This window comes from Myotis lucifugus, unplaced genomic scaffold (assembly GCF_000147115.1).
Source record: "Myotis lucifugus unplaced genomic scaffold, Myoluc2.0 scaffold_957, whole genome shotgun sequence".
Classification (NCBI taxonomy): Eukaryota; Metazoa; Chordata; class Mammalia; order Chiroptera; family Vespertilionidae; genus Myotis; species Myotis lucifugus.
The window spans coordinates 53,784-65,647 of NW_005872005.1; the positions used below are offsets into that span (position 1 = coordinate 53,784).

Genomic DNA, 11,864 nt, shown 5'->3' on the forward strand with positions numbered 1-11,864 from the left:
CCGGGGTCAAAATTGTGTTTCGGGCCCCCTCCCTCTGCCGCCCCCGAGTTCTCTGGGGGGAAACCAAGAGCGCGCCCAAGGGGGGGGGGCCCTGGAGCCACACCTTCCTGGGCAACCCCGGCCCCCGGAAAAAAGAGATTCCCCGGGGCCCCCCCCTTTGAACCCGGTTTTTACCACCGCCCCCCCGGGGTCCCGGGCGTTCCCCCGGAGACACGGGCCCGGTTCTGGTTGGGCGAGAACGAAAATTAAATTCCTCCCCCGCTTTTTTTTTTGGCCCTTTTGGGCCCCCAGGCGGCCCCTTCTGGGCCCCGACGGGGGGGTTCGCGCGCGCGCGGGGCCGAACCCGAGGTCGGTGGGTCGGCTGCGGGCCACGCGCGGCTGTAAAACCCTCGGGCATTTTGCTGGGAAGTCACCTTCGCCACCCCCGCCTGCCTGCAGCCGCTGGGGAGCGGGCGGGGCCAGAGCTTCCGGAATTCCTCTCCCACCCGCTCAGCAAAATAAAGTCCTTGTTCGCGCCCGGCCCCTGGGAATAGGCTCCGTCTGATGGGGGCGCTGCAGCCGGCAGCCTGGCCCCCGCCAGGCTAGTCCAGGGGACCAAAGGGCCCCTTCCCAGGCTCCCTGGGATGCAGTTCGATGAGAGGAGGAACTCAGTGCTTTTTTCCGGGGATCTGCTTCATCTTTGGCATTAGCCCTCGGGTTTCAAGCAGCGTTTCCAATCCATCGATACAATGAATAGTTTTCCAGAAGTAAACCTGCCCAGAGCTCTGAAAATCAGCTCATTCAAATTTGAAAGTTTTGCCAGAAATGAGAACTTGTGGAGAAATCATAAGGCAGGCAAACACTCAAGTCATTTGTATCCAAAGGCTGGAGTTGACTAAGTTACTCTTAAAAAAAATTGTTTTTAAACAATGATGTGTGAGAGAGCAATAGAGAGAGGAACATCCATATGTTGTTCCACTTATTTATGCATTCATTGGTTGATTCTCACATGTGCCCTGACGGGACCAAACCCACAACCTCGGTGTATCTTGGTGTTTCAGGATTATGCTCTAACCAGCTGACAACCCAGCCAGGGCTGCTAAGTTACTGTCAGATGGTTTTAGGCCATTTAAAGGGGAAACAGTTACATCTGTGGGCAAGGAAAGGGAAGCCGCGAGGCACTCTGGCCACCTGTGGCCCGGCCTCTTCTCACTGTCAATGGAATTTGAACCAGACAGATGTCATCCCTGGTTGGCAAGCTGCACCTGGAGTGTGTCCGACCCTCACCCGGGCGGAGCAGGGAGTCTGGTTTTGCCTCGTGCTGCCCCCAGTTGGGAGCCAGGAGGCTATTTGGGAGAGTTCTCACCACTGTTGCCTCCCATCGTAGGCCAGGGGTTAAAGCGAGGTGATGATCCCCATTTTGCAGCTGGAGAAAAGGCTGAAGCAGAGAAGTGAAAGCCTAGGTCCGTGGTTGGCAAACTGCGGCCCCTTGAGTGTGGCTCTTCCTAAGCCTTAGGAGCACCCTAATTAAGTTCATAACAGTGTACCTACCTGTATAGTTTAAGTTTAAAAAAATTGGCTCTCAAAAGGAATTTCAATCATTGTACTGTTGATCTTTGACTCTGTTGACTAATGAGTTTGCCGAACACTGGCCTAGGGCTACGGAGTTCGAGGCTTACTCTCCTGGGTTCTTTGGGCCCAATTTTAACCCCCTCGCGGGCTGGGTGGGGACTTTTAACCATCTCAGCATCATCTCCCGTTGATTTTTTCATCTGTGCGGTAGGAAGGTCAGGAAGCTGTCGATGAGCTAGCTAGCCGTTCCTTGGCATTTTCAGCCGTGAGGGGGTTAATCGGTCTTGTAGCCGTTCCAGGAAGCTAGCAAGAAAAAGTCCCTTTACTCGTGACGCCGTTGGTTTCATAATAAGCCCCTTTACTCACGGTGCTGTTGGTTGCGTAATGGTGGGGCTTACTGTATGCCAAGCATCGTGCCAAGTTCTTTATACCGATCGTCGCGTTTTGTTCTTATCGACTTGTTTTCCCTCTGCGGTGAAGTACGGAAAGGTTAAGTGATGTGTCAGGTCACACAGCTGTTGTGTGGCCGAGCCAGGGTTGGAACCCAGAGTTCTCACGCTTCAGAAACGGTTAGGACCTTCCTGGTTTTAACAGAGCCCCTCGGGCTTAAACACAGTGTTCTCCTGACGTCAGGAGGAAGGAGGAGAGCGAATCACTGTCAGGCAGGCAGAGTGGGCCGAGGCTGATTACAGCGGCTCGTGTTCAGGGCCACTTGACCTCAGGGTGTAGAGCTGCCTCCCTGTGTGGGCAGCGGGTGCTAGAGAAATGGCCTGTCATTCAAACCACTGGTGTCCCGGCTGTTAGAGGAGCAGGATCTGTTCCACACTAATACAGTGTATACGTGTCGCCGTTTGGGGTTGGAGTCACGCATTTTTACAGGTTGTGGGGGGAAGTACTGGAGCCAGTCCGCCTGCATTCAAATCCTATCACCTCTAAGCTGCCTGACCTTCAGGAAGTTACTTCTCCTCTCCCCACCTTAGCTTCCTCTCTGCTCATTCTAAAAATGGGGACAGTCATAGCATTTCTTCTTAGGTTGTGGCGTGATGCATGTCGAGCCTTAGCCTAGCATCTGACACATGATTAAACACTCTATAAAGACCTCTTTTATTATTCATAGTATTGGTACAAGTAGTAAGTTGCGGCTAATGTGTGTGTGCCACGGAGCTTGACATCACTGCTAGAGACTTGTTCCTGTGTGCCGGCACTCACACGCAGAGAGCTCAGACACAGGGGACGGTGGTCTCGTGTCAGTGGAATTTCTTTGTTCATTCAGCAGATGTTTATGGCTCACCCTCTGTGTGCCAGGCCCTGTTCTGGATACTGGAGACAAGCAGTGAACCACCACGAAAACCTCTGTCCCCATTGGCACGTATGTTCTTGAGAGGGGGGGGTGACAGACAATCCTCCTATGTAATAAAAGGCTGATATGCAAAATGACCGGTCGCTATGACGCTCACTGACCACCAGGGGGCAGACGCTCAATGCAGGAGCTGCCCCCTGGTGGTCAGTGTGCTCTCACAGGGAGAGATGTTGCTCAGCCAGAAGCCCTGAGCCAGGCTTCAGCGGCAGCACTAAGGATGTCCGACTGCCGGCTTAGCCCGCTCCCCAGGACATTCCCCGAGGGCTCCTGGACTGCGAGAGGGCACAGGCCAGGCTGAGAGACCCCCCCCCCCCCAGTGCACGAATTTTGTGCACCGGGCCTCTAGTAATAAAATAAACAACTTATCACACATTAAAAAGTGACATGTACCGTGGGGAGAAATGAAACGGGTCGACTTGGGGCCGGGTTGTTTCTGGTTTTACATAGTTGGCTGAGAAAGCCTCACTGAGAAGGTGACGTTTCAGCAGAGAATTGAAGTTGGTGAGGGGTGAACCAAGTGGACGTCTGCGGGAAGAAGTAGGTCAGGCAGAGGGAACAGCAAGGACAAAGGCCCTGGGGCAGGAGAATGGTGGCTGGAGCCTAGAGAGGGGCAGGGGAGCTGGGGAAGAGATCAAAGAGCTAATAGCTGGGAGGCCAGAATGTGTAGGCCCTGCAGGCCCCTGAACAGAGGAACAACATGATCTGAGCCGCCTGTAAAAGATCACTTCTGACTGCTGTGTTCAGGGGAAGAGAGAAACGGGAGGCCAGTTAGCGGTTTCTGCAGCAGCCCAGACAGGTGATGGACCAGAGTGGAGGTGGATGGTGAAGAGAGGTGGGTGTTTTTACAAAACTGTCGGATTTGCTGACGCTTTGATGACCCGAAGTTTTCCGGCTTGAGCCCGGGGAAGGATAGAGTTGCCTTTTACTGAGAATGGGGAAATCTGCGTTTGGAGCAGGTGGGGGGTTAAGTCAGTTTGATTTTAAGCGTGGAAAGTCTTGTAGACAACCAACCAACGGTGTCAGAGTAGCAGTTGGTTGTCTGAGTGTGCATTTTAGGGGAGAAAGTCCAGACTGGAAATGCAGACTTGGCAGAGCAGGCCAGGCATGCTGGTAAATGTGTAACAACCTCCTCCGCAGGGGTGCAGGCTGGTGGGGAGCCTGGTATGTAGTGTTGGCCAATATCTGCTGTGTAAACACTCCTAGCTGGCCAGTTTCAAGCACTTGTTCTAGAATATCTTCCCTTACAGATACAACAGAGGTAACTAATGTCAAGAGCATAGATAATAGTAAAATGTAGTCTTAACTGTGTTTTTAATATACTTGGTTTAGTTCTAAATTTGCATCATCCAGTTATTAACAATGGCTGTGTTGAACAACTGGCTTGAAAAATTCCTGGAAGTTTAGCACTTGAATCTTGTGGGGAGGTGTAAGGGGGCTCCAGCACAGCATTTGGGTCATGGGGACCCAAGATTGGTGCCTAAAGAGATGATGGGAATAGACTCTCTGAGATTAGGAAAAATGGCCCAGGGTTTAACGTGCATGTGTGAGGGTTGGGGGAGGTGGCACAGACGGCCCCCCAAGTAGGAAAAGTGCAGGAAAAACTCGAGTTGGCACTTACAGAAGGGACTGGGCACGGTCCCTTGTACTCTAGTTGAAAAGGATCTTTAGTTTCACTTGTTTTCCTTCTACACATCCTTTTAAAAATTCCAAAGTCGTGGTTTGAGAAAGCCTTCCTCCTTCCTGCCTGGCACACGGAAAGTGGGCGCCCAAGGTGTGGGTACCAGCAAAGGTGTGGATGCCAAGCCGTGCTGGGAAGGGGCAGGGCAGCAGCAGCCTCTGACCTTTACCCCCTGCTCCTCTCCTGCCCTCGGCTGCTGGGCCCAGAGGACCAGAGCTGCTTCCTCCTGGGCTTTACTGAAACCGCCTCGCACAGCACGTGCCCGGTCTGTGTGGGCCTGGGCAGGCACGGCTGTGCGGTGCCCCATAGCTGCCTCTTTTGCTTGGGCAAAAGCAAAGACTGGACCCCAATTCTGATCCAAACCCTCTGGCCGGCCAGTGTCCACTCTTTGCGATGTTAGCAGAGCTGTGCTGTAAAAGGTGAGTCCCCAGGATGCCTGTAGACCCCTCAGTCTGGAGCTGGGGTGCCTGGACCCTGGGCATGTGCCCGGTCAGCCCCAAAGCCCCGATGAGCCACCAGAAGACCACCTGCTGCCCCTCCCCCAGGAGGCCTCGGGCCTGCCCTGTGCTGTGCAGCGTGTTTCTGGCGAGTGTCTTGAATACTAATTGTTGTAAATGAACTTGCATCTTCTGCGCATATAACTTACAGCTTCAAAGAGTTTTGTCTTAACTTCTGAATGACACTCATTGCTTCATGTTTTATTATTATTATCTTTTTATTGCTTCATATTTTAGTCCTGCATTTCCACCTGCTGCTTCGGCCTCGGGCTGTGTCTCTGCTAATAGATGGTTATCTGCTTTCCTTGGAGAGCTAGGACTTGGGGACAGGAGAGCGTGGTGGGTCCTGTAGCTCAGCCCTCATTTCCTGGGCGGGACGCTGGGGCCCAGCCCGGGTAGGAGTCTCGTTCAAGGTGGTGTGGTCGTTCAGCAGCGGGACCCGGGCAAGAATCACCACATATTCCAGCTCAGTCCCCTGCTCCGTCCGGCCTGCCCTGCGGCTTCTCGAACTTTTCACTAAGGGTTTTCTTGTTTGTTGATGATAAAGAGAAGAGACTCGTAGCAGGGTCAGCGGTCAGAATGCCCCTCCATCTTTCGCGTGAGCTTCAGGGATGTAACTTGAGGAGATTTCTTCCACAGCCCGTTCCTCTCAGAGCAGGCGAGGAGGCAGGAGGGCGAGCTTCCACGAAACCTCCCGAAGGAGAGCCTTGAGCGGGGGCTCAGGCCACAGGCACGTGCGGGGCTTCCGGGGGCCCCTGTTTTTCAGTGAGGAGACGTGGACCCTAACTGATGAGGTGACTTACTGTCTGCCAAGCCAGGGGTGTGCGGCTGAGCCAGGTCCTCTGATTGAAATGCCTCGCTCCGTCTACACAGGAGCGCGGCTCAGGCTGTGTAGCCCAGTGGTCGGCAAACTCATTAGTCAACAGAGCCAAATATCAACAGTACAACGATTGAAATTTCTTTTGAGAGCCAAATTTTTTAAACTTACACTATATAGGTAGGCACATTGTTATTAACTAATCAGGGGACTCCTAAGCTGGCCTTTGCTAAAAACGTCCTCAATCTGATTGAGGTATGTTCGCTGAGGTCGACCCCTTCCAACTCTCACATCCACACTCGACTTGTATGCTTGTTTCAGATAGACGAGTGTGGATGGGAGAGTTGGAAGGGGTCGACCTCAGCGAACGTACCTCAAAACAATGTACCTCCCCACCTGCGCCGCATCTCCCTTCTCCCGCCCGCCCGCCCAACACCCCCCACTTCTTCTAACACCACTTCTTCAAAATAGACTCGCCCAGGCCGAAAACCGACTTCTGCGCATGGGCCACGGAGTTTCAATCGCACTGTACATGCGCGCACGTGTTATTTTGTGGAACAGCCACACTCAAGGGGCCAAAGAGCCGCATGTGGCTCGCGAGCCACAGTTTGCCGACCACTGGTCTAGCCCAACAGCTGCCTCACCTACAGTTTTCCCCGCTGTAAACGAGCCTCCACGCAGAGCCTCCTCCCCAGGCGTCTGGGGGAAGGTCGAGACGGTGCACTTAACCCTCTGCACGCCCTGCCTGCTCGGACACCTCCGGCGTTAGCATTAGGCTCTCGGTGGCCAGCAGCCAGCTTCTGCCGGGGGACGGCGAATCCAAGCCTGCCGTGCATGCTGCAGTGGGTCATCCCATCGCCATGGTGAAGGGAGCAGGAGGCAGGTGTGTGTGTGTTGATCTGAGGCGCCTCTGATGCGAGCCGTCGCTCTAGAGCAGCGGTTCTCAACCTGTGGGTCGCGACCCTTTGGGTCGCCTAAGACCATCCTGTATATCAGATATTTACATGACGATTCATAACAGTAGCAACATTACAGCGATGAAGTAGCAACGAAAATAGTTTTATGGTTGGGTCACAACATGAGGAACTGTATTTAAAGGGCCAGAAGGTTGAGAACCACTGCTCTAGAGTCTAGACCAGTGATGGCGAACCTATGACACGCGTGTCAGAGGTGACATGCGAACTCATTTTTTTGGTTGATTTTTCTTTGTTAAATGGCATTTAAATATATAAAATAAATATCAAAAATATAAGTCTGTTTTACTATGGTTGCAAATATCAAAAAATTTCTATATGTGACACGGCACCAGAGTTAAGTTAGGGTTTTTCAAAATGCTGACACGCCGAGCCCAAAAGGTTCGCCATCACTGGTCTAGACTCAGTGCTTCGTACTCCAATCACGCTATTCTAAGTGTGCTCCTTGGACCAGCATCTCAGGCCCCTCCCTGGGTCCTCTGCATCAGAACCTGCATTTTAAAAAGATCCTCAAGAGACTCAAATGCACATTAAAGTTTGAGAAACACTGTTAAGGTTAAGCAAACATGGCAAGGAACCAATCCAAACACACACACACCCACCACCCACACTGGTTCGGGAGGAGCCGTTCCCGGGTGTTTAGCAACCACAGAGTAAGCGACTTGCTGTAATCACTGGGAGCTCTGATTTGTGCTTGTTTCAAGGAGTTCTGGGACATACACAGAGGTAAGGGGGCAAACCTGAGAGCCGGGCTGGTCAGGGGAGGCTGCAGCAAGAGCTCTGAGTCAGAACCGCATTACAGAGGGGCCTGGGAGGCGGGCAGGCCCGGGCCACCCATCGGCGCTTTCTGCAGTCCTCTGGGGCCGGCCCCGGCCCGTGGGCCCCCTCACCTGCCCACCCCGGCACTGGAGGTTCTGGACCTCCTTCCCCGGCTTGTACCGGCACGTCCAGAACCCTGGCCGCCACTCGGATCAGGAGCCCTGAGTCGAAGCCTGCCAGCTGGCGGCTCCAGGCTTCACCTTTCTCCTGCTCTGACCTTGCAGCTCTTCCTCCCTCCCCCCAGGGGGATTGCCGCTGACGAAGGAAATGCTTGCAGGGCCAGGGCCAGGAATTGGAGAGCAGGAGAAGGAAGTAGAAGGGGCCTGTGGCTCCTCTGCGTTGGGGGGTGAGTGCAGGTAGAGGAGAGTGGAGCCCTTGATCCTCCAGTTAAAGCTGCAGTAGGGAAATGCTGGTGTCCTGGGCGTGCTGGTGCCCACACTGTGGTTGGACCCTCCTCTTGGTTTGGCTGCTAACGGGTGCCGTGCCATCGGGGATGGGTCCCGAGAGAGATGAGGACGAGGCAGGGAAAGTGGAGGAGGGGTCAGATGCCCGAGTCAGGAGGCAGATCTGGGGCCTCGATCCAGGGACGATGAGGCCTGCGGAGGTCGGCCAGCCGGGCTGCGGGGCTTCTGTCACTTCCTGTGATTTCTTTAAACCTCAGTTTCCCTATCCATAGACCAGATTACAGACTCGTGGTGGAGGATTTCGTTCATCCTTTATCTGCCTGCCATATAATAGGTGCTAATTAGTCATTCTAGTTCCTACTTAGAAAAATAAAATGAATAAGTAAAATAAAAAATATATATACTAGTATATGGTATTGATTTCAGAGAGGAAGGGCGAGGGGGGGAGAGAAATGTCAATGATGAGAGAGAATCATTCATCAGCTACTTCCCACAGGGCACCCACCAGGGATAAAGCCCACAAACTGGGCATGTGCCCCGACTGGGAATCGAACTGTGACCTCCTGGTTCATAGGTCTATGCTCAACTACTGAGCCACACCAGCCGGGCCTAGTTCCTTCCTCATTAGCACAGCCAGGCTGGGCCCATGCCCTCACCTGTGTCTGAGACCCTGCTGCTGGCCGGATTTCTTCCTTCCTCACTCCTGCCTGTCCCTCAGAGCGCGGCCTGGGTGGGAATGGGAGGATGGGGGGCCTGTCCCTCAGAGCGAGGCCTGGGTGGGAATGGGAGGGTGGGGGGCCTGTCCCTCAGAGCGCGGCCTGGGTGGGAATGGGAGGGTGGGGGGCCTGTCCCTCAGAGCGCGGCCTGGGCGGGAATGGGAGGGTGGGGGGCCTGTTCCTCAGAGCGCGGCCTGGGCGGGAATGGAGGATGGGGGGCCTGTCCCTCAGAGCGCGGCCTGGGCGGGAATGAGAGGGCGGGGGAGCCTCGGGGTAAAATTGAGCCCAATGAGCTTTACAACCTCAGGTCGAACAGAGGCCAGGGAAGTCGAATCCTCTGGTGCGTTTGTGGCAGGTCCGAGGCCTGTCGCCGTTCATACATGTCAGCTGCTCCAAATTAGGCTGAAACCAGCCCGGTGGTAGGCTTGCCTGGGGAAGCCGCAGCTGCCGTTGCTGTGCCGTCAGCTCAGGAGCCAGGGGGCTGGTGCCTGTCCAGCTCCCCCACCTCTCACCTGGGGACCTTCAGCTGCCCGGGCCTCGGCTCCTCTACCTGCAGGAGGGCGACGAGGTGGGACCCACCACTGGGTCTTCTCAGGTTCCTGTCCGCGTTCCGTGAGATCTAATGCTCACACGCATCAGGTTCATGCTTGGAACGTGTTAGCATTCAGTGTTTGCTGCTCTTATTAATTAATATACCACGATAATTACACAGCACTGTCCCAAGCACCATCTAAATATTAACTCACTGTCATCTTGTAACAACCATGGATGTAGGTACCTCTAATACTCCCATTTCAAGTGAGGAAACCGAGGAACAGAGAGGTTGTATAATTGTCCACGGTGAGGGCTTGAGCTGGGATTCAAACTCCGTCCTCTGGTTCCAGTCTATGCTTTTTACCACCATGGGTAGCAATGACCTGTATTCACTGTGTGCTTGGAGCCAGTGCACGTGGGAGAAGCCAGGGGAGATGGGAGAGGCGTGAGCATCTCTCACAGCTCCAGCCACCATCCCTGAGCTGCCCTGATGGTCCAGGCAGCCTGTGCGCCGGGCAGAGACGGGCCGTGGTCATGAGGTGGACAGCTCCGATCCCATGGCAGCCCTGGGGCCTCCCTCGCGGCTTGTGCCACCTTCCCATGCTCCTGTAGCAAAGCGTTCCGCCTCCGCCAGTGGCCTGCCACCTTCCTGGGCAGAGTCCTGTTTACAGAGCACGCTGCCTACCCGCCGGCTGCCTGGCACTCACACAGGCTGTGAGGAGGGGGGAAGCGCGGGACTAGCAGTTTCCTGAGAAGCACGTGGCTGTTTCTTGCCAGGCAGGAAATGTTCGATAGCCTGGAATCGTGTTCGCCCCACATTACGCCACCTGAGCGTGTCTGATCCTTCCTTGTTCCTTGTGTGTCTCTCCCAGGCGCCCGGGCTGGTGGAGGATGCTGGCGGTGGCCGTGTTCGTGGCCCTTCTGGGCTGCCTGCGGGCCCAGGAGCTGCGGGGACACGTCTCCATAGTCCTGCTGGGAGCCACTGGGGATCTGGCCAAGAAGTACCTGTGGCAGGGGCTGTTCCAGCTGTACCTGGAGGAGGCCGGGAAGGGCCACAATTTTAGCTTCCACGGGACTGCTCTGACGGCCACCGAGCAGGGCCAGGAGATCGTGGCCAAGGTCCTGGAATCCCTTTCCTGCCCCAAGGATGTGGCACCCGCTCGCTGTGCTGAACACAAGGACCAGTTCCAGCGGCTGAGCCAGTACCGCCAGCTGAAGACCACGGAGGACTACGCGGCTCTGAGCAAGGACATCGAGGCCCTGGTGCAGCGCGAGGGCCTCTGGGAGGCAGGCCGCATTTTCTACTTCTCCGTGCCGCCCTTCGCCTACACGGACATCGCCCGCAGCATCAACAGCAGCTGCCGCCCGGGCCCCGGCGCCTGGCTGCGCGTCGTCCTGGAGAAGCCCTTCGGCCACAACCACCTGTCAGCGCAGCAGCTGGCCACGGACCTCGGGAGCTTTTTCCGCGAGGAGGAGATGTACCGGGTGGACCACTACCTGGGCAAGCAGGTGAGCCTGCTGGGCCGGAGCGAGCTGGGCACAGGTCAGCCTGTGGACGGGGCCACACCACCGACTGTGGGATTGGGCCCGAAGGCGTGTGAAACCTGCGCTCCGTGGTCGTTTTGAAGGGGGGCAGGAGGTGAGGGGGTGAAGGGCAGATGGCGAGCAGGTCTGTGTGGCCCTTGTCCACGTGTCCTGTCCTGTTTCCCAGCAGGGGCCGGGCTCTGATCGCTCAGCGGTGCCCTGTGTCCCCTCTGGAGGTGGCCCCGAGACACTGGGGTGAGCCTGGCTTCTGGCTGGGTATGCTGTGGGAATTAGAATTGGTCACCTTATTCCACACCCATTGGCCTGGTTTTCAATATTTTTTCTTGCTGGGTTCTGTTTTGAGCCAGAAGGCTGGCAGCAAGATCTTAAAACTGAATAGGAACCCATGCTTCCCAGTCGGCCCTGTGGCAGAGCGTGGGGCTGGCCGGGGGACAAACCTCAGCTGACTGCGCCCTCGGAGCCCCGTTAGGACACTTCCCCCCGGAAACGCCAGCTGAGAGCGCACCGGTGTGCCCGGGGCTGACCAGGCGGCGAGCCCAGGCCTCAGGCCCCATTTGAGTTGCAATATTCCCAGAGTGGTCCTCAGGCCAGGGCCTGTCCCGGGGAGATTTCACTTGTTTATGAGAAAATGAAAAAAATAGCCCTGAATGTCAACTTGAAGCTTTCCTTATTCCATTTTTGGTGTTACAGTAGCTTTCTGTTATTTAATGTTGATGCTAATAGGCAAAAGGTAATCTTACCTATTTCCTTTCCTGGCAAAATAAAAAGCTGGTGGCCCCGTGGAGGGCACCTAAAGGTCTGGAGTCCTTCCTGGGCCGGGAAGCCTGACGCCCAGGGGCCATCGCTCTGGGCGTCTCTCGGAGTCAGGAAGAGAGGGTGGGGCCCCTCCTGGGAGTCAGGCTCCTCCTTCGTCCAGAGGACCCGCCGCTCACCCGTCTGCTTCCCCGCAGGCCGTGGCTCAGATCCTGC

At 55.5% G+C, this 11,864-nt stretch overlaps 1 protein-coding gene across 1 annotated transcript in view; it reads left to right on the forward strand.

Annotated features, from left to right (window-relative positions):
• The first annotated feature begins 7,529 nt into the window (after positions 1-7,529).
• Positions 7,530-11,864, forward strand: part of H6PD (hexose-6-phosphate dehydrogenase/glucose 1-dehydrogenase) — an 18,601-nt gene continuing 14,266 nt past the window's right edge. Inside the window, 3 exon segments of the mRNA XM_023747733.1 lie at positions 7,530-7,603; positions 10,223-10,859; positions 11,846-11,864. The exon segment at positions 11,846-11,864 is cut by the window's right edge and continues 138 nt beyond it. Of these exon segments, the coding sequence (XP_023603501.1) occupies positions 10,242-10,859; positions 11,846-11,864 (637 nt within the window). The 5' untranslated portion in view covers positions 7,530-7,603; positions 10,223-10,241.